We start from the raw sequence: 27,880 nt of genomic DNA, 5'->3' as shown, positions 1-27,880 counted from the left end.
TTACCCTATTCTGGATGACTGGGAGCCAACAGAGGCTGCCTGGGGCAGTTGAGTCTTCTCCACCCAGTCCTACTCCTGGAATCCTCAGAAACGACAGACCAGAGGAAGACTCTACATCCACCAGCTGGACACCTCCTCCCCATTGCCAGCCCCCACCCTCTGGCTGCTGCTGCCCCGGAAAGGCCTGGAGGAAGAGGCCAAGGAAACAGCCTTGTCCACTCTCCCTTGACCCTACATCCACCCAGCACCAGCATCTGAAGACCCCATGGCCTGGGCTCGCTGGGGCGGCCACCCCTGGCTTGTCCTCCTCTGTGGTATGTGCACCCTGGCCTCCCCGCTCTGGGCTCAGAAAGGGTTGGCATGAAGGCTGGCCCCAGGTTGTCTCTCTTTTCTTGATTCCTCTCTCTGTCTTGAGCAAGAGGAACCCCAGGACAGTCCTGGGGACCCTCAAGACTCATCTCAAGTCTGGTTTGGCCCCTTTCCATTCCCACCTGTTAAAGAAAAAAATGATTCTGGCACTTGTTAAAAGAGTAAGGAAGATTTTATTCAAAACTATTGCAATAAGACTATTGGACTTATAGTCCAACTACCAGACTTCCTTGGTGGCTCAGACAGTAAAGCGTCTGCCTATGATGCGGGAGACCTGGGTTCAATCCCTGTGTCGGGAAGATCTCCTGGAGAAAGAAATGGCAACCCACTCCAGTATTCTTGCCTAGAAAATCCCATGGACAGAGGAGCCTGGTAGGCTACAGTCCATGGGGTCGCAAAGAGTAGGACACGACTGAGCAACTTCACTTTTACTTTATTGCAATAAGCTAAAAGTTAGTCACTCAGTTGTGTCCAGTTCTTTGCGACCGTAGCAAGAATACTGGAGTGGGTAGCCGTTTCCTTCTCCAGGGGGTCTTCCCAACCCAGGGGTCAAATCTGGGTGTCCTGCATTGCAGGCGGATTCTTTACTGTCTGAGCCACCAGAGAGGCCCTAAATTGTTAATCGCTCAGTCCTGTCTGACTCTTTACGACCCCATGGACTGTAGCCCACCAGGCTCCTCTGTCCGTGGATTTCTCCCAGCAAGAATACTGCAGTGGGTTACCATTTTCTTCTCCAGGGGATCTCCCTGACCCAGGGATCAAACCCAAGTCTCCTGAATTGCAGGCAGATTCTTTACTCACTGAGCTAGCAAGGAAACCCTCTAGTGCAATAGGGGCACTGCAATAGGGGACAAAGGGCTCAACTCTGAAAACAGTAAAGATGGATGAGAGGGTTAGTGGATGTAAAACTACCAAGAGGAGACATCAAGGGTGAAGCGATTTTTACTAAATTGACTTCATAGGATTCTTGCTAAAGGCGGGGTGATGAGATATCAAGGGTGGGAGATGAGGAATTTGATCAGATTTCAAGGCTGATAAGATACAAAAGGTGAGTGATTCTCTCTAAAGTGACTTACCAGGATTCTTGCTAAGGCTGCGCATGCAAGCTGAGTAAGGACAGGATGGACGTGGAACTCCAGACCTAATGGAGAAGACGGCTTGGAGGATCCTAACTACAGTTTGGTCTTTGTCACCATTATGGTGTCCTGTTCGTTCTCTTTGTTCACAGTCAAGTGCCCAGCTCAACATCCTCCACAGCCACTCCACGGTGACCTTACGAAGGCCTCCTTCCCTTTGCTCTGTGGCAGCAGGTCCCTGCTCATTCATTCAGTACCCAGCTCCTGACACCTCCCCAGTGCCAGGGACCACAGGCTGCAGAGCTGGCCCTTGTGAGCCACAGCCCAGGCCTCAGACAACAGTAATTGGGGTGTCCAGAGGGACACAGGTTGGCTGTGTCTTGCTTCTTATGTAGGTGTTTTAGCCTCACTATTTTGCCAGATCTGCTCCTGTGGAAACAAGTATTCACTTTCTGAAATCAACAGGGTGGGTCTCATCTCTTCCTTGAGTTTATGTGACTGAGAGAGACAGCCAGGTGTGGCATTGACAGTGTTAGAAGCCAGCTGTACTTCTGTACTCAGAAAGGATTCCCCCAAAACATGGGGGCCTGGAGGCAAGGCCTATCAGAGACCACTGGACTTTCAGAGTGTGAAGGCCCAGAGCCTGCAGGAGCTAGCCCAGGACCTGGCACACAGCAGGCACTTAGGAAATGTTTGCTCCATGAATACTGGGCGACTTTTCTCGGAACACACCAAATTTGTGGCAGAGCCTCAAGTAAGTAAATAGGGAAGTGTTAGTCGCTCAGTTGTGCCCGACTCTTTGGAACCCCGCAGACTACAGCCCACCAGGCTCCTCTATCCATGAAATTTTCCAGGCAAGGATACGGGAGTGGGTTGCTATTTCCTTCTCCAGGGGATGTTCCCAACCCAGTGATCGAACCTGGGTCTCCTGCACTGCAAGCAGATTGTTTACTGACTGAGCTACAAGGGGAAGCCGGTGGCAGAGCCTCAAATGGAAACTAAGTCTCCATACATTCTGTCCCTTCTGGGACACCAGCCTTCCATGGTTGGCTCTTTTGTACTCAGACGGCCCAGTTTCAAATTCCTGCTCTGCCACAGACTCACTGTGGCAAAACTTGGGTGAGTAACAATATCTGGGCTTCAACTTCCTCCTCTGTAGAAAGCAGACAATAATACCCAACTCACAGGGTTGTTGCAAGTATCAGATGATACATAGAGTTGGCCAAAAAGTTTGTTCAGGTTTCTCTGTTACAGCAGATGGGGCTGTAATCTAATACTATATAGATAAGTAGCAGAGTTCAGTGTCTAGCACACAGTAGGAGCTCTTTAAATGCTAACCCACCTTACCCCACCAGGGGACGATGTCAGCCTGGGATTGCTTGTCTTCTGTGGCCTGGAATGAGCCGCAGTGATTTGGAGTGTAAGAAATGGTATAAGTGGGCCTTGAATTTAAGTAAACCCAATATATATATAATTAGATTTATAGAAGGGTAAAGCGAAGGTGGGGTGATTATTTAGTGAGATCCTCTAGAGCATTTAAGGGAAAATCTGATTACAAAAATTTAATTTACACACAACTTTTCCAGTTCGGTAGACCCTGAAAAGACCCAATTAGATTAGAAGGGGAAAATTGATTTAATGAGCACTAAAACCCATCCAAAGGTGGCAATCACTTGTCAGTGAAACAGGTTTCTTTGATTGTGACCCAGGGTGCCATGCAATTCAGCCTGATTTCCTATGAAATGTGATTATTTTTATCCTCCAGTAGAGTTGGACAGCATCTCAGTGCTACAAAGGATGGCGGCTCTGCCGGGGTTCAGAGGGAGTTGAGGGAACTTGTCCCCGTGCTGTCTAGGACCTATATGGTCTCCGAGTGACCCTGGATTTTTCTCCGGTTTCCAGCTTATGCCTGGGGCCACCCAAAGTCACTGGACCAGAGAGAAGATGTGAGAAACTGTTCCATCAGCCCTCCGGTGAGGCCCTCCCTTCGCCCCGCCCCACCGCTCCCACCTTCCTGCCCATCCCCCACGGGCCCAGCTGCTAGCCTCGCCCTCTGCCAGCCTTCCTCCCGATTTCCGGACTCGGGGGCCACAGTTTCTGATTAACCTCCCCCGGGGCGGGCGGCTCATGCTCAGGTGTCTGACATCCGCCCCATTCTGCCCTCTCAGCCATTCCCGCGGCAGGCTATCGCCTTCCCTCCAGGCCTGGGCCTGGGCAGCCCCTGGGAGGAGGGTGTGGGAGGAGGCGCGGTAAGGAGGCGAGAGGCCCCTAGCTAGCCTAAAGGCTAGGCAGAGGCCAGGAGGATGGGAGGAAAGAAAACAACAGTTCTGGAGGAACTGGGAGGAGGGCGGAAGACCGAGGGCTAGAAGAGCCAGCGGAAGGTCAAGAAAGGGAGGCCTCGGGTGTGAAGACTGGTGAGAAGGCCCAGCACATTGGAGCTGAACGGTCGTCAGCTCCTACTTGGAGACTGGAGCAGTTCTTCCCACAGCTAGATGAGAGTGCGAAAGAGCTGCCTGGGCAGGAGCAGCCCAGACGTGAGGGCTCGCGGGCCTGCCAGCAGGTCACTACAGTCTCAAGACACATGGGACACGTGTTCGTGCCGTGCCCGCTGTATGTGACCCGTGGGGCAGGCAGGTCGGTGGGCACTTTAATATTACAACCAACACGGATGTGTCCTTGAGTAGAAAGCAAAACCAAACAGAAAACCCACAGTTTTTAAGATCAAATAACCTTTAACAAGGTAGGGCTGCCAGGTGAAATACAGGACAGCCCAAGTACATCTGATTTGCAGATAGTGAATCATGTTTTTAATGTAAATATGCCCAAATAGTACATGGGACATCGTTATACTAAAACATGATTCACTGTTGACCTGAAATTCAAATGTGACTGGGTGAACATCCTGTATGTTTATTTGCTAAACTGTTATCCAAAGAGGGACCATCCCCTGGCCTGGCCCAGTGCCAGGGCTCAGATCCATACAGTTCTTACCCACCCCTCCCCACCTCAGGTCTCATCACTGCCACAGAAAGTCCCTCTCCAAACTCGTAAACACCTCCATACAGGCACCTTAATCTAGAATAATCCATAACATCTGCTGCTGCCCCATCTCTGGCCAGGCTGGTCCAGCCTATGCACCCCCAACCCCTACCTAAAGGGAGGCTGGAGGCCCCTGCATCCATCATTTTCTCAAAGCAGTGTGTGTGTGTGTGTGTGTGTGTGTGTCTTGTCTTCCTGTCACCTGTCAGTACCTTCCAGTTACTGCGGTCAATACCACAGCGCAGCTCACAGCCCTCCGCCAGCAGATGTACATCTATAATCTCTCTGCCTACATCGTCCCCGACACGGATGCCCACATGGTGAGGGATGACGCCTTCCCCTAACCCCCACCCTCTCTGCTACCCAGGCCACAAACAGGACTGTTGAGACTCAGAAGATGGAAGACAGAGAAAGGGTTTGACAGGCAAAGGAAAGGAAGTGCGGAACCTGGAGGGGTGTTTTAGGGCAACTGAAACAATGTATTCCTTTACATAGGACAGAAGACATTGCCCAATTCCCTTGACCTCAGGCCATGAAACTATAAACAACTTCAGAACAATTTTGATCAGTTCCTAGATGGTGGGTCCAGAATGAATGTTGAGGATACCCCTGCCATAGGAGGTTAGAATATAGGCTGGAAATTGAATTAGAGGAACCGTCAGCTGCCTTCTGGCTCAGCCCTTCCCATCAGCTGATGGATGGAGTGCTGAAATGATCACACGTCCAAGAGTATGAGGTACAGGCTGGAAGAGGGGGAGTAGTCAGGGAAGATGCTTGTCTGAACCAGAGCTGCCCACCCTGGCTCAGCCTCCCCATTCACCCTGCCAGCACCAACCCAGTTGGAAGAGAAGGCATTTTTAGTGTCAATACCATTACTTGAATTAGTTTCCCCACCTGCTGAAAAGGACTAAGAAGCTTGGGTAAGGATCTGAACTTCTCAAGAGCCTCAGTTTTCTCTACTGCAAAATGGGAATAATGAGATCTGTCTCCAAGAATTATGGGGACCAAAATGCAATAATGTGTAAAGCTCTCTGCAGAAGTTATTTATGATAGACCCATTCTACTGTGCTAGACTGGCGAGGAGGACAACTGCAGGGGAGAACCAGTAGAACAAAAAGGCATGATCCCAACTGTAGAGAATTTGCATCCTGGCTGGGGAGACAAAACTTCTTGGCAAAACAATCCAGTGCAGAACTGTGGGGTTTCGATGCCAAGAAATACAGTTGTTCAAAGGACGGGAAGATCCTGAGAGCTGGGGGAGTTCCAGAGGGCTTCTTGGAAGAGGTGTCCAGTGTGCTCAGGCTTGTAGGACTGATTGATTCTGACTAGACAGAAACAATTGGGATGTGGTTGGGGACCTTCCAGGTGGGGTGTGACTCCATGAAGGAGACTAATGACAGTGTTATTGATTTCCTAGAGCGAGTACATTGGTGAATATGACCAGAGGCGTGCATGGATTACGGGCTTCACAGGGTCTGCAGGTAACAGCTATTACCTGCCCCACATTGCTTCTGTTGGGAGACCAAGGGTGGTCAGAGAGGCCCTAGTGTGACTAATTCTTAGCAGCCAGGACCCCAGGATTTAGTGTCCAGAGGCCCCTGCTACTCTCTCTGTCTCCCCTCCATCACTCCTAAAGGGGTCACCAGGGCACATCTTAAAGCCGACCAGCCACACTTCTGCATGAGGCAAATGGCCCTCCTGACTTCTTTCCTGTGCTCACAGCCTCGGCCACAGCCAGGCCCAGCCTCACACTCCCTGGGCTCCATTTCTGGGTCAGTTGCTACCTCTATATCTAGCCACTGATTTCTTTCACCCGATGGCTCATTTGGGGGCAAAGTTTTACTTTGCTGGTCCCTTTATGGACAGCATCACCTCACATGGTCCAATGAGACACAAACATAGAGACCCTCTCTAGGGTACGGGTTTCGGAATGGGCCTCTCACCCTGATCCTGGCTCCTTGAGTGAAACCTAAGCTTCCCTTGCTGATGCTTAAACATCCCTCCCCTGGGCTTCTAGCTGCCTGACTTGCCTATCACTGGTCCTTCTTCTCTTTGCCAAAGTCACCAGGTTTGGCTTCTTTGCCTGTCCTCAGCAAAGCCCCCGGGTTAGTGTCCACATCAGCCTTACCCCCAACACTCTCTTTAACATCTCCTCGCTCACTTCCTTCCAAGGGAGGAGACACTGTCAGAGACTACCGCATCACGCATGTGCTAACTAAAGCCATGCTCTGCACTGTCCCCCTCCCCTCCAAGAGTCTCTGTTCTGCCCCAGGAGTCGCGGTGGTGACCATGGGGAAAGCCTCTCTCTGGACTGACAGCCGCTACTGGACCCAGGCTGAGCGGCAGATGGACTGCAACTGGGAGCTTCATAAGGAAGGTAGGAGACTCCGGGGAAGGTACAGGTGACGGGGTGCCTGCAAGGCCATTCTGGGCTGCTGTGAGGAGCTTGGGAAATTTGGAGCCATCCCTAAACTTTGAGACGAATATCATGGAGGACAGACCTGACGGGACTGTCACAGACAGAAGCCTGGCTGGAGGGCTGTGGTAACTTCAGTGTCCCTCCTTGTCTTTCAGTTGGCACCACTCCCATCGTCACCTGGCTCCTCACCGAGATTCCTGTGGGAGCACGTGTGGGCGTTGACCCCTTCCTCTTCTCCATCAGTACGTTCTTCCCTCAGTTCCAGTGTGTGTGTACACACCAGCGAGGGAGACTCAGGCCCTCGGGATGTAAAGAAACCCATCCTGGCAGAAGGAGGTGCAGGGGGACTCTAAAAATAGAATGTTTGAACTTGTGGTTGCAGAGTATTTTGCAACAAGGCTGTATTCCGGGATTGTGTAATGAAAAGACATTTAAAAGAATAAATAGAGTTTTTTAAAAGTCAGGAGTGCAGAGACCCAAATTAGAAGATTCGGGGAGTTGTTAAGACCTAATCAATGAGTAGGCTAAGATGGTCTTCAACCTAGAACCATCTTCTGTACCCTGGAACTCTACTGATTGGGGCACTAGAATCACTTGAGAGCCCTCTTCTGGAAGGCAGTTTGGAAGGGTTGGAGGAGTTGGAAGGGTTTCTGAGTAAAGAAGCACAGTCCCTGGGTTCAGTGGTTAAGACTCTGCACTTCCACTGCAAGGGGCATGGGTTCAATCCCTGGTCTGGGAACTAAGATCCTGCATGCTGTGTGGCATGGCCAAAAAATAAATAAGAAAAGAAGCAGCACAGTCCCCTCTTCTTCCCTCTAGGAACATGGCTCCTTGAGCCCTGGTGCCCCCACCACTGGCCAGCCTGCCCCCAAAGGTGGCGTCCTCATGAATACGTAGTAGAAGGCTCCCGCTTCAGACCTGCTTTCTCTGCCAGCCTTTCCAGTGGCCTGAACCTCACCATTCCTTTGGGCTGTGGCATGCAGACAGGACCAAAAAGAGGGCCCCACAGCCATTGACAATTAAAAAGATGAGCTTAGCCAGCTGACTGTGGACAGCATTAGGGTGGGCTCAGGACAACTGAGCTTTGAAAAGTGAAGGAAGAAGGTGAAAGGGCAAAGCTCAGAAGGTTCACACTGCTTGGACAGGCTCTGGCAGCCAGGCTGCAAGAGTGGAATGAGAGACAGAGGGGACAAGAGCTAACTTTGCCCTAGTCACAGTTTTTCCTGAAGTCTAAACTCCTTCCTGTCTCTGTAGACTCCTGGGAGAGTTATGACAAGGCCCTACAAGTCTCTGACAGAGAGCTGCTGTCCATCCCCGTCAACCTTGTGGACCTGGTGTGGGGGTCAGAGAGGCCTCCAGTGCCAAGTGAGCCCATTTATGCCCTGCAGGAGGCATTCACAGGTAATTTCCTACGCTCGTCCTCTTTCCCAGCTTGAAGCAGCACCGACCCGCAGTGCTGCTCCTTTGGCTGAAAAATTCATCCTAAGAGGTTCCAAAGCAATGGTTTCATGTGCACCTTTCATGCAGGTTTCTAGGCCCCCTCTCCTCAGAGAATCTGAATCAGAGGGTCCTCAGACCATAGTTAGAAAATGCTGGAATAAAGAGTGTTATGATTTAAAGCAGGAGGGAACAGGAAGGGAGGAAACAAGGGAGTCAGAATCCCTACCCCTTTGCAGAGAGAAAAAACATGAGTTGTTTCTCTGGTACTGAAGACTGCTTTGTATTGAATCATTCAGACCTTGACTTCTGGCCCTCCTGTGATGAGGAATTCAGATGTAAGATGGCTGGGGTCAGATGGGCTGGTGTGGACAAAGGAAGCATAAACTAAACTCAAGGTCAATCTGTGGCACAGATTAAATTCAAGTTTTGGCCAAACCACAAAGGAAAGTTAACTGACCCCCTAAAGTTCTAACATCAAAAATCTTGACCCCCACTGACACCATCTAAATATGTCATAAGAGAACAATATGCTCTATGATTCTTGTAAGTACTAACTAATCTCCTGACCGGACCCAGGCTACTGATTATGAATCAATGTCTTGACCACCACCACTCCCTACCTTCCTAGGAATTTTCATACAAGCCCTTGACTTGGATTCCTGGGAACATTGGGCAATCTGAGAGGCCCATTTGCATACACAGGTCTACGTACACTTCTTGTTTGGAAAGGAATCTGGAAAACAGGAGAGAAATTTCAAAATATTGGGTCTGATGAAACAAGTCACAATTGGGTCCAATTTTCTTTATCCATTCTGATGTAACTTGCAGAATCCTTCTGCTGCTTGACACAGTTTTTAAAGAAACTTGCTATCCAAGACAGTTCCATCATCCCATTCAGATAAGGAAGGCTGCAGTTCTATCAGGAAGAGGAGGGGATAAAGAGGGAAAACCTTCCAGGGGCTGGGAAAGAATTCACATGGGTTTTATCACTTCCCACAAGTGAAAGGAAACCAAGCCATTGCAGGCTGCTAGTCTTCAAGGAAAGGCCACGCAGAACAAAAATTGGGCCTGGAAGCCCAAGAACAGAGTCTTTCTAAGCTTATAAGAGAGACTTTCTCTCCAGTCACTCACAGGTTTTAAAGGGGATGAAGTAAAGAGCATGAAAAGTAGTCATCAAAGATACCTCTGTGTATCGAGCCATTGAAGTTGGCTTTCATTTGTTGTCTCGAAAATGTATCACATCCATGAACCTTGAAAACATCATTCTAAGTGAAAGAAGCCAGCGAAAGCCCCATGTTGTATGATTCCATCTGTGTAAAATATCCAGCATAGGCAAGTCTGTGGAGACAGAAAGCAGATCAGTGGTTGCTGGAGCTGGGGGGAGAAACGAATGAGAGGGACAGCTGGAGGGCAGGGTTTCCTTTTGGGATGATGAGAATGTTCTGGAATTAGTGATGGTTGCACAATCTCGTGAATGTTCTTAAAGGCACTGAGTTGTGCACTTTAAAATGGCTAAAATGATACATTTCATGGTATGTGTATTTTACCACAGTAAAATAGAATCAACCTTAAAAAACAGTATTACACCCAAAGCTTTGGTTCTTGTTGAATAGTTTTACCTGTTTGCATAAAGATTTTTTAAATTGAATTATGTTATTTATGCTAATCTCCAAGCCCAGCTAGAACTCTTCATGCTTATGATCTTCTGCCAGCAAATTCCTGGCCCTGCAGAGGGGCAGACTCTTTAGAGGGATTGCAGGGAGCAAGAAAAAAAGATGAAAACCAAAGTCCTAGAACCAATACACAAGCATCTCCAAAAGGACAGGTCTGTGACACAGAGTTTAAGGACAAGGTGGAGACTAACAAAGTTAGCAAGGTCATCCAATGTCTGTACCAGTAAGAGTGCAAGCCATGTAGTCAAACAGACCTGGGGTCAAGTCTCAGTTCCACCCCTTGCCAGCTATGAAAAATCATCATTTTACCTCTCTAAAGCCTTAATTTCCTTATCTGTAAAATGGGCCAAGTAAGGATTAAAACAATGTACTGCTGCTGCTGCTGCTAAGTTGCTTCAGTCGTGTCTGACTCTGTGCGACCCCATAGACAGCAGCCCACCAGGCTCCCCCGTCCCTGGGATTCTCCAGGCAAGAATACTGGAGTGGGTTGCCATTTCCTTCTCCAATGCAGGAAGGTGAAAAGTGAAGGTGAAGTCACCCAGTCGTGTCCGACTCTTAGCGACCCCATGGACTGCAGCCTACCAGGCTCCTCCATCCATGGGATTCCCCAGGCAGGAGTACTGGAGTGGTGTGCCATTGCCTTAGAGTGTTTAGCTCAGACCCAAGTGGCTTTAGTAAGTGCTGGGGTTACCACAGAGAAGAGGATTAAACATGGGCAAGCCCTATCCATTTGCCCTTCACCTCAGGCTGCTCTGCTGATCTCTCTTCTGCATGCCTATTTATTACTCAGAAAGTTATACTGGACTTCCTATACAGCAAGACACCATTCTATATACATTACAAATCTTAGTTAATTCAACCCTCACAACAACTCTATTGAGGTAGACACTATTATTATAATCCATCTCCATTTTACAGATGTGCAAAATAGGGCACAGAGCAGTTAAGTAATTTTCCCAAGGTCACCCAGCAAGTAATCACAGAGCTGGAATTTGAACCCAAACCTTCTGGATCAAGAGCCCCATGTCCTTACTGACTACACAAGAGTCTGGTTAAAGAAAGGGTTCTATTGCTTTTTAAAGGAATGGAGAACGATTGCCCTAAAGGGAGCCCTCTTAGGAACAGAGTGGCAAAGAGAAGGTAGGTCACTCATGCTTTCTTTGGGCTCTTTCATTTCCAGGGAGCACCTGGCAGGAGAAAGTAGCTGGCATCCGCAGCCAGATGCAGAAGCATCTTGAGGCCCCAACTGCTGTCCTTCTGTCTGCACTGGATGAGACAGCCTGTGAGTATAGATCGGTGGGTGCAGGGAGGGCCTGGCTTGCCTAGGAACCCCTAAGCTTCCTGGGCCCTGCAGCAATGACCATGTACCTGTGGGTTCTGAGACCTCCTTGGCCTTGACCTGTAGGAACTGAGGTGAGGGCAGTAGCTTATGCCTACCCAGTAAGGAAACCAGGAAGCCCCATGTGATCTGGGGCCAGCCCACGGACCACTGGAGGACCAGGCGACCAAAGCAGTAGAGGTTGTTGTCTCATGAAGGGGAGGCAGCCCAGCAAACACCTCTTACCGCCTGGCCATGAGTCCAGGGCGCTCACACACCCAGCTTTAGCACCCCATGCCGCCCAACTCTGTCCCAGCATGGCTCAGCACTTCTCACCCAACCCTGGCTCGGCTGGAAGCCCACTGACAACCTGCGCAGACTACTGGCTGGGTATATGCTTTTCCTGGGAGAAAGAGTCCCTAGAGCTCGTTAGTGCTTCAAAGACCTGCCCCTCTCCAGAAAGACTGAGAAACATTCAGGGGTAGAGGATGCGGGTAGGCATGCTGCTGGGGATCTTTGGGGGCCAAAGCAGGCAAGAGGGCAAAAGGTGCCATTTGCAATTGCCTCAGGCAGGTCAGCTTCAGGTAGGCCCCATCAATTCTCTTCCCCAGGGCTCTTCAACCTGCGTGGCAGTGACATCCCTTATAATCCCTTCTTCTATTCCTACACACTGCTCACCGACTCCTCCATCAGGTAGGACTTGTCCTTGGCTTGAGGTCATTGACTTCCTCCAACCCCTCACAGCCCTGACCTGCAGCCTTCCCAGAAGTGGGGTGCCTGCCCCTGCCAGACCCTCTAGGAAGCCTCTGATCACCTTTTCCTGACCCCCTTTGATCTTTGTTCCTACATACTCCAAATGTGGCCTATACAGTTGCCTGGTGCGGGCCACCTCTGACCTCCAGGAACACAGGGCCTCTGGTCTTTTGCATTGCCCTTAGAGACTTCTGGACCCTCCCGGTCTTCCCTGTCCACCCAGGTTATTTGCAAACAAGAGTCGCTTTAGCTCTGAGACCTTGCAGTACCTGAACTCTGGCTGCACGGGTCCCCTATGTGTGCAAGTCGAAGACTACAGCCAAGTCTCTGGCAGTGTCCAGGCTTACGCCTCAGGAGACGTGAAGGTCTGGATCGGGACCAGCTATACCTCATATGGGCTCTATGAATTGATACCCAAGGTGGGTTTGCCAGGCCCCGGCTCATGCCAGGCACCATCCCCCTCCCCCCACCAAGAGCCCCAATAAGTCTCAATCTAACAGGGAAAGGGGGACAGCCCCTTGTCCATTCTGGCAGTTGGTCAGTCAGCAGTGGTGCAGTGAGTCTCCTTCTAGGCCTCCCTGGAAAGAGACAGGAGAAGCAGCAGCAGGACATTGTCCACGGAGAACCCAGACATTGTCACGGAGGCTGGGGGAGCAGAGGCTCTAAGGTCACCAGATGAGAGGCAGAGAACCGACTGTGCCAAGACCTTGGATGAGTGACTTCGTCAGTCCAGGCCTCTGCTTCCTCACCTGTAAAGTGGCACTAAGAGTCACAACCTCAAAAGAATTGCTCTGAGGAGCTTAAAAGGAGACAGTTCATATAAAGCCAAGTGCCTGCAGCAGGGCAGGCTCTCAGTAAGTGGCAGTTGTTATGATACGAGATGTGCAGGAAGTAGACTTGTCCGAACAGCCCACAACTGGCAAGGGCCAGGCTTGCATCCATCCCAGAGCACTGTGGGGATCCAGGACCAGAGAGGGGGGAGGAAGCAAGGGAGGGAGGGAGAGAGGGAAGGTTAGGCTGGACAGAGAAGACTAGGAAAGCCCTGCATAGTCAGAAAGCACACACAGGAAGGGCACTGCCACTCCAGGAAACGGCAACTCTCATCTCAGCCAGGATTTCCTGCTAATCCTTTTCAAACCCCACCATGCCCTAGACAGGGCTCCCAGACCATCTCCTCTCTGCTCCTCACAGGAGAAGCTCCTAGAAGACACCTACTCCCCAGTGATGGTAACCAAGGCGGTGAAAAACAGCAAGGAGCAAACCCTCCTCAGGGCCAGTCACGTAAGTCCATGGGCAGGCAGACACACAGGCCTCTGGGGCGCTCCCAGTTTGATGGGTTAGAAAGGAGACCATGCACGAGGAGCCTCAAGAAGGCCCTTAGTGAAACACAGACGTGGACACCAAACTCCTGGACACCCACTTATGCTCCACCCTCTCACTCACAGCTTGGTTCAGTAGTTTATAACCTGAGCCCCAGAGCTACAGTGTCTGAGTTCAAATCTTAGTTCCTCTAGCCACCTCCTAGCTGTGTGACCTTAGGTAAGTCACTTCACCTCTCTGGGCCTCAGTTACCTTCTCTGTAAAATGAGGATCATAGCTGTAACTATGTAACTGTCATAGCAGCAGAGGATTGTTATGATAATTAAAGATATATCTCTACATTATATAGTATAAATAATAAATAATATGTTTAAATATATTAATTGTAATACATAATATAAATATATACAACATGTACGTGCTTAATCACTCAGTTGTGTCTGACTCTTTGTGACTCCTTGAACTGTAGCTCACCAGGCAAGAATACTGGAGTAGGTTGTCATTTCCTCCTCCAGGGGATCTTCCTGACCCAAGGATTGAACCCGCATCTCTTGCATCTCCTGCATTGGCAGGCAGGTTCTTTACCACTGCACCACCTCAGAACCCCTAAATATATACAGTATACACTCCAGTACTCTTGCCTGGAGAATCCCATGGAGGGAGGACCCTGGTAGGCTACAGTCCATGGGGTTGCAAAGAGTTGGACACAACTGAGCGACTTCACTTTTTCACTTTATACATATTTGCATTTATATACATCTATGTATATGTGCAAAATATACCTATAAATATATAATAATTATGTAAATATATGATACTTATATAATAATTATAGAGTTCTATGTGTATAAATACAGTTATGTATTTATATATATTAAATATATATATAGCTTTTAATACCGCCACCTGGCACACTCCAAGTCTTAAATATGTTAGCTTTTATAATTTCTTCACCCTGGGGAGAGGATGGCTTGCCCCTTTGGATGCTGCTGCTGCTGCTAAGTCGCTTCAGTCGTGTCCAACTCTGTGTGACCCCATAGACAGAGGCCCACCAGGCTCCTCCGTCCCTGGGATTCTCCAGGCAAGAACACTAGAGTGGGTTGCCATTTCCTTCTCCAGTGAGTGAAAGTGAAAAGTGAAAGGGAAGTCGCTCAGTCGTGTCTGACTCCTAGCGACCCCATGGACTGCAGCCCACCAGGATATTCCTGTTAAAATTGGGATATGTTGCCTCATTTTTAAAAACTTTTCTTGTGGAAAATGTTAAGCATGTACAAAAGTAGAGGAAATAGCTTAGTGATCCCCGTTACTATCATCCAGCTTTGATAATCATCAACTCAAGGCCAATCTCATTTCCTCTACAACCCCACAGTCATTACCTCCACTCCCCATCCTCTGCTGCTGGATGATTTTAAAGCAAATGCCATCTATCACATTGTTTCTTCTAGCAACATTTCAGTATCTCTGACAAGACAAGAACTCTTACTCTGATCATGTATATAGACATGAATAAGAATCCCTTAATAGTATCACATAGCCAGTTAAACCCTCATGTTTTTAAAGCTCAGCTCCCAGAGCAGTCACCACATCTCCTGCATCCTGGAGCCCCAGCTGAGACCGTTCCTCAGTCTGCCTTTCTGCTTGTCCTGCTCCAGGTGCGGGATGCTGTGGCTGTGATCCGCTACTTGGTCTGGCTGGAGAAGAATGTGCCTCAAGGCACCGTGGATGAGTTCTCTGGGGCAGAACAACTGGAGAAGTTCCGAGGGTGAATGAGCACAGCCATCCTTTTCGGCTGACTAAGTGTGGGAATCGGGGCAGGGAGGGGAGCCTGGTCTCCTTACTTACTGGGGAAGGAAGACCCTCCTTGTATTTGAGGGCTCTCTGGAATAAGGAGTGACAGGTTCTTGAGTGGTCAGGAAGCTGGGCAGGGGTATTGGATGACATTCCCCAACTCTGCTGAGAGCTGGACACCTAGAAGGGCCACAACCCAACAGTGCCCCCTAGTGTCTGCTTCAGGCACGGGCCTCTGAGGAGAGGCCAGCTCAGGCCAGTAGGACCTTGGACCACTTGAGAATATCAGGCTGAGGAGGGAGGTTCCCTGAGGGCATACTTAGCCCAAAATGCTGCTCCTGGGCTGGGGGAGTTTTCAGATACAGGGAGCTAGGTTTCTTCACACTTGCTTTACTAGGAACTCACTTTGAGACACAAAGCTTTGGTTTCCCCATCTGTAAAATGGAGGTGGAGGAGGAATAATTGGTGTCTGCAGTCTCTCCTTCTCTGACCTTGAGTGGTCTATAAGTGACAGGTCAGGGCTTGGGAAAGGACAGGAGGTGGGACTGGGAAAGCCAAATGGAGCCTGGCCAAGGGAGAGGCAAACATGACTTTTCACTTGCCTTTGCTAGCTCTCCTGGGCCCAGCCTAGTCCCTGAGCCCATTCATTGACCATTACTGCCTTGTCCTTTCCAGAGAGGAGGAGTTCTTCTCTGGATCCAGTTTTGAAACCATCTCTGCAAGTGGCCTGAATGCTGCCCTGGCCCACTACAGGTACTTCAGGAGGAAGAATTTTCTGGGGCCCTGTGGAGGACTTGAGTCCACATTTAAGCTTTGAGGTCTTTAGTACGGTGGGAGCTCGGGGTAGGGAATAGAGCCCAGTCAGGTGTTGGGAGTCTCCTTTGAATTAAAAGACTTGAGTAATTTCACTGCCCAGGAGGCTGGGACTTTATGAGCACTTAGGGCAGAAGGATCTGGAAGGCAGATGGTGGGACTGCTGCTGGATGTTTTCCCTTTGCTTCCTGTGAGTTATTTAATTCTTAAAGCTCACAAGCATGTGGGGAAGAAGGGCCCATTCACTCTCCCTGAACCAACCAAGGTGGCCCCCAGATATAGGCTAGGCAGATGTTTGGCTCCATAGAAAACAAACACCTGCAGCCAGCCTGATGAAATTGGGGAAGGGGAGTGATCAAGCTCACCAGATGCCTCTGGCTGGCAAGGGCAAAACTGGGAAAGGGCAGAGAACCTCCAGTGTTTGGCCTAGCCTATCCCAGACTTCCTTCTCCTGGTGGCCCCAAGCCTTCAGCTGCCTTGGCCCAGCCCCCTCTCCCTACTATAGAGGAGCAGGGTAGGAATTCCTCAGCTCTACCAACTGCTGCTCTCCAGCCGCACCCTTGAGTTCCCTCCCTTCCTGTGCCCTGGCTTCTTGGGGCCGTCTGCTCCCAGAGGCAGCAGGAAGTTAGAGAAAGCCCTAGACTGAGCATCTGGGTCCAGGCCGTTCCCTCATGGCTTTCCCGAGGGGCCTCCTGATGTAAAAGATGGCTGGACTGGGTGCTCGCTAAGGCGTTCTCATCTCCCACATTCAGGGCTATTTCCTTTCTCCCTCCCTGGGGACCGGGGCCTGGTCTGGGGAGATGTAGGATGCACAGATGTGTGCTGAGGACATTAGCAGCAGAAGCTCATTAGTCTTCCAGGGCCCTTTGGGAGATGATGACATCCCCAAGGGAGTTAGCTGAAAAGCCAACCCACAGGGAGGAAGGGGTTCCTCTGCTTTCACGCAGGACCCCTCCCTACCTGGCTCAGTGTTAGGCTGCTCCTTTCTCAGCATCTCTGCCCTTCCCAGCCCCACCAAAGAGCTGCACCGCAACCTGTCCTCAGACGAGATATACCTGCTGGATTCTGGGGGACAGTACTGGTATGTACTCCACCTCACCCCCGCCCTGGCCCGGCTGTGTCAGCTCAGACAAGAGCCAGCCAAAGGTTTCCCTTCCTGGGCGTGGATCCTGCATCTGAGAAAGGAGAGGCCTGGATTGAATTGCTTAGGTAGCCTGTCCATTTTCACGCGTGGGAATCCCTGCCCGGTGGGCAACCGACAGAGGCCAAAAGTGCAGCTGCCCACAGATGCCTAAAAATCAGGAAAAGACTCCCCTTGTGCAAGTAAAAGGTTTTTTTAAGCCCGAACATTATTACACAGTCCAAAATGCCCTGCTTGACTGTACAAAAAGTATGCCCATATTCTCACCCAAATACCCTGGACACAACCTGCATGCCATGACAGCACAGTGCACGCCCCCACCCCGCCCCTCACTGGGTGCTTGGTGAGGTGACCGCATCGTATGGAGCGGGGGCAGAATCGGACCTTCAGGAGAAGCAGGCAGGTGAGTGACGCAGCGTCAGAGGACAACCAGCAGCAGAGCTGGGACAAGGCACTACCGTCAGCATGGGGTATGTTTGTGAGTAGACGTGTGTGTGTTCTGAGTATGTGCATGGCCACAGATAGGGTTATGTGGGAGGGCACTGTCCCCTGCTCCAGGACTCCACAATCTGCGTGTCTACTTGTGTGCTCTCATTGAAATTAGTATATACCCATTCGGTGAATGGCATTTTTAAAGATGTGTTACTTTTGTACAGTGCACAACCTGAACACCTAGACATGATAGCCATGTGGGCTAAGTCGATTCAGTCATGTCTGACTCTTTGCGACCACATGGACTGTAGCCCACCAGGCTCCTCTGTCCGTGGGATTCTGCAGGCAAGAATACTGGCATGGGCTGCCATATCCTCCTCCAGAGGATCTTCCTGACCCAGGGATCGAACTCACATCTCTTATGTCTCCTGCATTGACAGATGGGTTCTTTAACACTAGCACCACCTGGGAAGCCCCATTACAGAATACTGGAGTAGGTTGCTATGCCCTCCTCCAGGGGATCTTCCCAACTCAGGAATCGAACCCAGGTCTCCTGCATGGCAGGCGGATTCTTTTCCAGCTGAGCTACCAGGGAAGCCCACGATAACCATGAGAATAGGCTAAGCCCATTCCTTCCAAATGTATGACCAATCATTCACACAGGAGCTGAGTTGAAATGGGCTGGAAGATTTTCCCCTTCTCATCTGGGAAGCAGTTGGAATCTGGGAAACTTGGGGGAAAGGAAGGGATGTGCTGAACTGATGCAAGAGCTGGGAATCGTTTTCCATCCTCTATCCTGTGGTGAATGTGCTAATGACAAAGGTCCTTCACTGGCAGCCAGCCTGGCAGGCGTTCAGCCTAGCAGCCTTTGCAGTCACTAGTATGGCGCAGTGCAGACTTGAGATGGCTGATGTGCAAAGGGGAAGTGAATTCTCCGTGTGTTGCTGGATTAGGGCGTGCTCAAGCAGGGTGAGGCCAGGGAAACGGTCACCTCACTTCCTCTTCTCTCCTTCTGAAGAAGTCAGCCACATCCTGTGACCTGCTCCAAAGCTGGAGTCCCAAAGGCCCTGGGACCATTCTCCACTTCCCTGGGGGCGGGGGTGGCCACAGGGGCCATTCTGGGGTAACAACTGCAGGTGGTGGTTGGCAGTCAGACTGTTTGCCTTCTGGCAGCTTTGGTTCACTGAGCAAATCCCTGGGGCAGATTCATGTTTACAATGGAGAAAACTGTATAAAGCCACTGCTTGAGCCAGGCCCGGCCTCCATGAGGCCAGCGAGGGAGAGTTGCCTCGTCTATGAAATGGTGATAATAAGGTTTGTTCTGCATCCCTCATTCTGTAAATAGTAAATAAGTGTATGAATGTGTGAGAGTGTTATGATCTCTGTTTCCCCATCTGTAAGAGTGGGACAATCCCTTCCTGCCTCACAGGAAGCCTGGAGGGAGCTTTTAGAGCCAGACTGGCCCAAGGAAACTTTTGGTCAAAATGGGTGGGATTGGGGTGGAGGATGTATGTGGGGACTCAGGATTCCTGACAACTTGGCAGAGCTCTTTCAGACGCACATGCTGAGGATGGGAACTGCATCATGGCTGCCATCTTCCCTTGGCCTCCTTCCTCACCGCCATCCCAGTCCTGCCACTCAAACCCCAGTGGTGAACACTCCAGAAGAACGTGGCCACGATCCCTACCCCAAAGTGTTCACCTGAGCTGGACCTGATGATTGTCCTTCTCCACAGGGATGGGACAACAGACGTCACCAGGACAGTCCACTGGGGCACCCCCTCAGCTTTCCAAAAGGTAGGCATCAGACCAGATTTCCCTGCCTGTGCTCACCCAAGGGACACCCAAGCAACCACTCCTGCAAGAGCCGTTTGATTATATAGAGTCTGAAACTGAAGCCCAGGGAGGTTAAGTAGTTCACCGTAGGTCACACAGCAAATTAGTACCAGGAAACCCAGTGCCCCGGACTACTTCCCCAGAGATACTTCAGGCCCCTGGTAGGGCCTCAGCCCAAGCTTATCATCATCCCATTTCAGAAACTCAATGAACAAACATTTATTTAGTGCAGTCTGTGAGCCTAGCCCTGTGCTGAGCAGAAAGGAAGAAGACAGGCATTCCATTCCAGGGGAAAAAAAAACTGGCACCAGCACAGTCTCAGAGGTGGAAAGGGACTTCACTGTTCAGGAAACGATGAGGGCTGGTCCGCTGGGGGTAGGTGTGGGGACACGGTCTGTGCACTCTGGGACCACATTTGTGCATTCAGCAGGTGAACTGTGGCTCAGACATTGTACTTGAGACAGAGACAGAGAAAACAAACACTGGTCAGGCCTCCAGGAGCTCAGTTTAGTGGATAAATCCAGTGCCCCGGACTGTCATGCTCAAGATGACAAGCCCTGTGTGTGGGGGGTGTGTGGTGAAGGGGACTCACCACATCACCACAGGGAGTGACTGGGAGAAGATGCCTCCCTCCCTCTTTCCACAAGGTAACAGCCCCAACAGAGCAAGGCTGACCTGCCCATTATCAGGCCTCAACTTAATCATAAGGCCGTAAGAAAACTCAAGGGTGATCATGATAAGGGCAGTGAGGGGCGCTGACCTCTATTTGACCCATTTACTTTGTCGAGAGCACCCTACATGCACAAATCTACCCACTTCTCCCAACAACCTGAGCTGGTACTGATCATCCCATTACAGACCACGAAACTGAGGCACAAAGAAGCTCAAAACACTTGATCAAGGTCAAGTTTGTGAGTGGCCACGTTAGGATTCTAGCCCAGGGAGTTTGCCTTCTAAAGCCTTACTGTCGCAGCCTCAGCTCACCCCCCACCTAGACAAGCCAAAGGGAACCACGTGGACCAAGCCCCAGCTTTGGGCAGGTGCCCCTCAGCCTCCTCTGGCCGTCTTCCGGAACCCGTGTGCCCACACACAAGCATGCATGGGTCCCCCCATATCCCTCTGGGCCCACATATGAGTTTCTAGCCACTCGGGCTTCATGCATATTTTGTCATCTTCTCTCCATCAGGAGGCATACACCCGCGTGTTGATAGGAAATATTGACCTGTCCAGACTTGTCTTCCCAGCTGCTACCTCAGGTGGGTTTTGGAAACCAGGCTGGACCCAGAGCCTCAGGCCCTGATTCCACTGCAGCCAGACCCTGGGAGGCCAGTGGGGCAGGGGTTACGTCATCACTCCCTCCACTGTATAGATCCAGTTCAGCCCAGAGAGAGAAAGCCACTTGCCCAAGATCACACAGAGGGTTAGTGGGAGAGCCAGTCCTTGAGCTCAGGGGCAGGGGTGGTCAGTGTGCTGCAGCACTCATGGGAGGATTCTGGGAGGAAGCAGGTATCTTGACACATGGGGAGGTCCAGGTAATGTGTACAACATAGAATAGACTGGAGACAGGGCATGCCTACCTGCGTCTCGGGCCCCTCTCCTCATGCACCATCCTGGTGGTTAGTCTGGGAAAAGTTAGCCAGAAGGGGCAAAGCCAATACTATGGCGTCCAACCAATTGACTGGAGGTCGTCTCTCTTCCAGGGCGAATGGTGGAGGCCTTTGCCCGCAAAGCCTTGTGGGATGTTGGGCTCAATTATGGTCACGGGACAGGCCATGGCATTGGCAACTTCCTATGTGTGCACGAGTGTAGGTATCTCTTTGGCACTCCCCTGCAGTCCCCCCTCTTATGAGAGAGGCAGAGTATTTCACAGGTATGGAAAGGACTGGGACCCATGGAGGGCCAGTGACCCAGGCCAGGGGACCCAGCTGGTGGGAAGTTGGTGCTCCACAGGGTAAGTGAGAAATTCTGGCAGTCGGCCACTCCAACTAGCATCCAGGACGGCTCCAGAAAAAAGAAAGGCAGGTCAAGACACAGTGGCTGACTGGCCTAGACCCCAGAGAAATAAAAGCCAGAGCCAACCCAGTCCATACCAGTCACTGGTAGACGAGGATGGTGGATGCATCCTGCTGGGGGTATCCAGTTACCTGCTCTTTCCCAGAACCTGCTAGATGCCATGGAACCTGCTACATGCCATGCTGGTGAGTGCAGGAGAGCTGATGCTGGCCTTGCCTCTTCCTCTCTCCCTTTGCAGGGCCAGTGGGATTCCAGTCCGGCAACATTGCCATGGCCAAGGGCATGTTCACTTCCATTGGTACGGTTCTCGGGCTCCTCCATGACTTCATTCTAGCAAATGCCAGCCTTCAGGGAGCACAACCCCACACAGGCCTGCCCAGACTCCACTGCTGTACTCCCTCACCCACCTCCCCAGTCCCATATAGGCTGTCCCACCATAACACCAAGCCCCTTCTAACATCTAGCAAGTGGTGGGACTGCCACTCCTCATTCAGTACAGGAAACCTGGGCTTGGGTCTTCCCCTTATCTAATGTCACCAGTATCTCTTCTGTTTCCCAGAACCTGGCTACTATCTGGATGGAGAATTTGGGATCCGTCTGGAAGATGTGGCCCTTGTGGTAGAAGCAAAGACCAAGGTAAAGACAGGCTGGAGGGGTAGACAGCGTGGCAGGGACTTTGGGCTGCATCGGGGGTGAGGAAGGTCAAAGGAGAACTCAATGTATGGGCATGAATTTCTTTAGAGTCTTCCTTAGCATCAAAATAATTCCATAAAACAGTTTTTCAAACCTGTTTGCACATTAGAATATTTGAATCCTCTAGAGTTGTTTTTTTTTTTTTCCAAGCCAATGCCCAGGTCTCACTCTGAACCAAATGAATCAGTAGCCCTGCCCTAAATCATTGGTTCTCAATGCACATAATAAGCACCAGGGGAGCTTGTTAGGTATAAAGATTCTGTATAATAACAACCAAGAAGATAAAATACCTAGATATAAACTTTAAAAGACTTATGTGCAGAAAATCTCTACTGAGGGACATAAAAAAAGATTTAAGTAAACGGTGCTCTCTGGAAATAAGCCTCAATATTATGAAGATGTCATTTCTCCCTAAATTAATCTACAAATTCAAGACAACTGCAATTTCAACGTTAACTGGATGCTTTTGTAACTTCACAAAATGATGGTAAAGTTTATTTGTACAGATAAACATACAAAGATAGCTCAGTAGCTAGGATAATTCTGGAAAAGAACAATAAGGGAAACTAGCTCTTGCAGATACTAGCCCACACTACAAAGCTGCCATCACTAAAACAGTAAGACAGCAGAGATGGGAAAGACGGATGGAACAGTGGGACAGAATAGTTCGTCCAGAAATAGACACTCTAATTTCCATAAAACGAGGTGGGAATTTAGTTTACTATCAAGCTGTTGCCTCAAAACAGTCAAGAAGAGAGATTGTTTGATCACTGGGCAGGGGAGACAAATGGCTAATCATTTGGTTGGGGGAATTAAACTGAAGAACCTCGTTGTTACTCTAAAAAAAATTGCAAATGGATCAAAGTTTAACAGTGAAACCATAAAAGATCTAGAAGAAAACCTATATGAATTCATTTATAATCCCAGGGCAGAAAGGGGCCTTTATAACTCTGACTCAGTTAAACAAAGAACGTCTATATGGGAACAATGCCAAAATGAAGTCAAAAGATGTATGACAAGTATAGCACATATATCTGAAAAAGGAGGGATGTCCTTTTACCACAAGCATTTAAAAAATCAGTAAGACCAGGCTTCCCTTGTGGCTCAGCTGGTAAAGAATCCACCTGCAATGCGGGAGACCTGGGTTCGATCCCTGGGTTGGGAAAATTCCCTGGAAAAGGGAAAGGCTTCCCTGGTGGTGCAGAGGTTAAAGCATCTGCCTGCAATGTGGGAGACCTGGGTTCGATAGGAAATGGCAACCCACTCCAGTATTCTTGCCTGGAGAATCCCATGGATGGAGGAGCCTGGTGGGCTACAGTCCATGGGTCGAAAAGAGTCAGACACGACTGAGCGACTTCACTTTCACTTTCACCCACTCCAGTATTGTGTCCTGGAGAATTCCATGGACTGTAGAGTCCATGGGGTCGCAAAGAGTCGGACACAACTGGGCGACTTAAAAAAAAAAAGTAAGACCAAAATAAGGAAGACAGAAAAAATTATTAAAAGACATAAAGAGGCAATTAACTAAAATCAACACAAATGGTCCATAAATTCGAAAAGATGCTCAACTTTATTGTTAAAAAGATACAAATCAAAGTGACAGTGGAGTACCACCTGATTGACAAAAGCAAAAGACTTTGATGATACCCAGTGCTTGTGAGTTTGTGGGGACAAGGACACTCTCATACGTTCCTTGGGTAGGTACAAATACCTACAAACTTTCAGGAAGGCAGTTTGATAATATCTATCAAAATTTATACTAAAAGTGCCTGTACTTTTTGTCTCTGCCTTCCCACTGCCAGATGTTTACCTTCTGGCTATAGTCCCAAAATGCCACTTTTGTACAAAGATGTTTATATGATGATGTTGATTGTAGCATTCACAGTAATAGTTTAAAAAATGGAAACAGCCCAAATATCCATCATTGGTTAAATAAATTATCATCCACATACTATAGGCCCTTAAAATGAAGGAGGTAGACCTTCCTGTGCTAATATGGAGCACTCTCCTAAGTTTACTATGGTGGGGGACAGAGTTGGGGAAGGTGCAGGAAAGTGTATAGTAGGATCCATTATGCTTGAATTTTTTTTTTTAGAATATACTTGTATATATCTTATATATGCCAAAAATGTTTTCAGGAAAGAAACCAGGCAAGGAGGAATCTTTCCATTTTTATTGAGTCTCTTTTTGTAGTTTGAATTTTCTAAGCACATACATGCAAGAGCTCTCTGGGAGATGGGAATTATGGGCTATTTCTTCTTCTTTGTGCTTGTCTCCATAGATACATCAATTGATAGAAACAGAGATACGGATAGACAGATAGAGAGATGTAGAGATGGAAGTTAGATCTCTACATCTGAGAAACATAGGCCTAAGTCTAAACTTCAGGAATCATGAGGGAAGCACCAAAGGCAGGTGGCTAAGTGGTGGACACAGGGGTGGCTAAGGGCACTGTGGGGGCTCAGGCTTGACAAGGCCAGTTCCCTGTGCCCTGGGCTTCTGGGTGGAGTTTCTCTCTCTCTGTCTAGCCTTGCTCACTTCCTGCTTTCCTCCTTTACCTGTGGGTCCCCCAGTACCCAGGGACCTACCTGACCTTTGAAGTGGTGTCCTTGGTGCCCTACGATCGGAACCTCATTGATGTCAGCCTGCTGTCCCCTGAGCAGGTGAGTGGGCACCCCTCGGCGCTGTCTGTCTCCAGCCCTCGAGCCACTGACTGCCTTCTCCCTGGCCCTGGCCCTCTCTTGCCTCTGCTCCCCCTACCCTAAGACCCTCTGCCCCTTCCCTCACTTTGGGAGGGTCCACACGAGTGGCATCTATAGGCTCACACTGGGGCATCCCTCCCCTGCTCACCTGAGGATGGCTGGGGACCGGGATCTGGGCCAAGATGGCACCAAGCTCCTACACCTTGGCCTGTGAAGCCCTCACCCCTCCTATGTCTTGCAGCTCCAGTACCTGAACCGCTACTACCAAATCATCCGTGAGAAGGTGGGCCCAGAGCTGCAGAGGCGCCAGCTTCAGGAGGAGTTCTCCTGGCTACAGCGGCACACAGAGCCCCTGACTGCCAGGGCGGCTCCCACCGCCTCCTTGGCCCCTCTGGTGACAGTCTCTGCTCTCGCTATCCTAGGCTGGAGTGTCTAGTGTCTGAGACTCCCCTCCTGACCCTCTCGCTCAACTCCCCTCACCCCACAACACCCATGCCCCAAGAGCCCCCACCAACCCATTGCCTGGAAACCACAGCCCTCAGCCTCTTCCTCCGGAACCAAGCCCTAGCGGTGTGGGGCTTCTTGGTCACTGTCAGCACCTCCCCCCACCCCTTCTCCACCCTACACTCCCACCTTTAGGCTGGGACATTTCACCCTCAGCTCCCAACCCCTGGCCCCTGGATACAAGAGCCAGGTGGTCCCCTTTCCTCCTATGAATCCAGCAGACCAGCCACTGACTTGGCAGACCCACCTCCTCCCCCACTTCAAAAGATCAGTACAAGACAGCACTCTACCTCCCAGGAGCTCCAAGACCCTGTGAGAGTCCCACTCTGTCACACCTGCTGGATACAGCCTGACCTACACTGGCTCCTGACTTGTGGGTACTCCTGCACCCTTGAGGCCGCCACTGGCCTCCTGCCCTGGCCCTGACCCTACAGTGGCCTCCTGGCTGCAGTCCACAGGCTGAAGGAACAATTGCTTCCTCCAGGCTGCTGCACCCCTGGAGGGAGAGGAACGGATGGCAGCTGAGGCCTTTGGCTGTGTTACTGCCACTCCAGCGTCAGACAGACCAGCCCCTCTACCCACCCATGTGTAAGCCCATCACTCCTAAACCCTGGATGGGCTCCATTCCTACTGACAGCATAGGGAGTTAACACATAGGAATCTGCCCAAGGGGTAGGAGGGGACTCTGGAATATGGCCCTACTCGAAGTTGGGAACAACCTGAGCAACTCTACCCAATTATTACCCCAGACTTCCCAGCACGTTGGTCTCCCAGTGAGCTTTCCAAAGCACAGGCCCTGGGACCATGCTGAAAAATCCTCCAGCATCCTTGGGTGACCATTAACCTGTGTGCATGAAATCTGGTCTCCCCATTTTACAGATAGGAGAACTGAGTTCCCAATGGGGTAAGACCTGCCTGAGGACACACTGTGTTTGGTGGGAACATGGTGGGGCCAGAATGGATCAGCAATCCAGATCTTTTGCCCCTTGGTACCATGCAGAATGCCCTAGCCTACCTGCTAGCCCTTTCCAGGCTCACCAAACCAGCGGCTGGAGCAGGAGGGAGGATGGGGAAGGGCTGTCTCTGGCCAGCTGAACCATTAGCCACCTGGGCTCACATCCTGCTAAAAGCTTGAAACAGCCTGGCAGTGAAGCCTGCCTGTGGGTTTTGCATTGTCTGCTGTGCAGCTGGTGGCTTTTGTGGTGGAGGCGGAAGGGGAGGAGGTGAGGTGGGGGCGGGGATGTGAGGCTCCCAGAAGCTCAGTTGGGGAGCACATGTGCTTGAGAAGGTGCAAGTGAGCATGCGTGCGTGTACGTGGATTCGCATGCATGCCACGCCCAGCCAACCACCTCCTGTGGTAAAGGTTGTAGCTTTGTGGACAGGACCAGGGGAACCCCATGCTGGGGGACTTGTCAAAAGTGGTCCCAGAAAGTTGGGGCCAGCACCAAGGGGAGGAGAAAAGGAGAACTCTGGGGCAGAATGCTGAGCAAGGGCACCCAGCTGAGGAGTCCCCCAGGCGGGAGCACCAAGTGTGAGGGTGACCTGTGACAGTTATCACCACCAATGCTTGCACCCAAAGTCCCCAGCTCTGAGCCATCCTCACTGAGAGCCTGTAGCACCCCACGGTGGGCCCCTGTTTGCTGAGTCATTTGCTCCCTCACAAGCTCACCCCACAAAGACAGGTAGTCATAATAAAATGAGTCGCCACCACCACCATCACAGTCATCACACCTATCATCCACTGAGTGTTCACCATGTACCAGGCACTGTGTTTTACATTTTCAATTTTATTGTGCTAAGAACATTAAACGTGAGATCTACTTTCTTAAATTTTTAAGTGTACCATACATTATCACATTTTCCCATTTCATCCCCACAACCTCTGAGAAGGTACTTATATTGTTCCCATTTTACAAATGAGAGAATGGAAGCTAGGTTCATAGAGATTAACCAAGTTGTCAAGGTCACTTGTCAAGGAAATGAGCAGGATTTAAACCAAGCAAAGGACTCCAGGACCCATTCCCTTAAAAAGGGAAAAAAGTTCTGGTTCTCACTGTTTGACAGATGAGAAAACAGGTTCAACCAGGATCACACAGCTGGTGAGTTGAGACTTAGCTCACATTCTTCACACCATCCTACTTCCCCAGGGCCTGCCTGCCCTGGTCTTTACCTTTGACCCCTGACACTTGCTCCTGGGGTTCCTGGGCAGCAGGGGGCCCCGAGTGCCTGGCCAAGAGCCCCTCACAAGGCTTTCACCCTAGGGCAGCTCACACCCCTTTCCTCCCTTTCGCGCAAGACCCAGGGCTTTGCCTCATCTCCCCACAACTTAACTGCCTGTTCCAATCCACCATTTTGGGGTTGAGAACCCTGGCCCCAGAATCCTGGCTGCAGAGGGGGCCACAGCCCCTCACCACCTCCCTTCCTGGGCCTCAGATGCCCGGCCTGCAGAGTATCCTGCTTCAAGGGCTTCCCTCTGGATCAGGCAGGGAGACGTTCAGGGCGCACAGCAGGGCGAACACAGGGCACTTGAGATATCAGTAGAAATCAAAGAT

At 50.4% G+C, this 27,880-nt stretch overlaps 1 protein-coding gene across 2 annotated transcripts; it reads left to right on the top strand.

Annotated features, from left to right (window-relative positions):
- On the top strand, nucleotides 1-27,153 carry XPNPEP2 (X-prolyl aminopeptidase 2). Of its 2 annotated transcripts, XM_040265184.1 has the most exons (21): nucleotides 1-314; nucleotides 3,348-3,418; nucleotides 4,694-4,804; nucleotides 5,902-5,965; nucleotides 6,757-6,861; nucleotides 7,059-7,145; nucleotides 8,158-8,304; nucleotides 11,197-11,298; nucleotides 11,946-12,027; nucleotides 12,311-12,506; nucleotides 13,279-13,368; nucleotides 15,060-15,169; nucleotides 15,871-15,948; nucleotides 17,018-17,089; nucleotides 19,317-19,377; nucleotides 20,603-20,672; nucleotides 21,117-21,221; nucleotides 21,668-21,727; nucleotides 21,989-22,065; nucleotides 24,696-24,785; nucleotides 25,066-27,153. In XM_040265184.1, the coding sequence occupies exons 1-21, from the start codon at nucleotides 266-268 to the stop codon at nucleotides 25,258-25,260; spliced, it is 2,022 nt and encodes a 673-aa protein (XP_040121118.1). In that variant the 5' UTR covers nucleotides 1-265; the 3' UTR covers nucleotides 25,261-27,153. The 2 variants fall into 2 exon arrangements, with proteins under 2 accessions (XP_040121118.1, XP_040121120.1); XM_040265186.1 differs by lacking the exon at nucleotides 21,117-21,221.
- Nucleotides 27,154-27,880: the final 727 nt, after the last annotated feature.

Source organism: Oryx dammah, unplaced genomic scaffold, assembly GCF_014754425.2.
Source record: "Oryx dammah isolate SB20612 unplaced genomic scaffold, SCBI_Odam_1.1 HiC_scaffold_23, whole genome shotgun sequence".
Taxonomy (NCBI): domain Eukaryota; kingdom Metazoa; phylum Chordata; class Mammalia; order Artiodactyla; family Bovidae; genus Oryx; species Oryx dammah.
The sequence above is the reverse complement of the archived record's forward strand: the minus strand, read 5'-3'. Positions and strand labels throughout refer to the sequence as shown.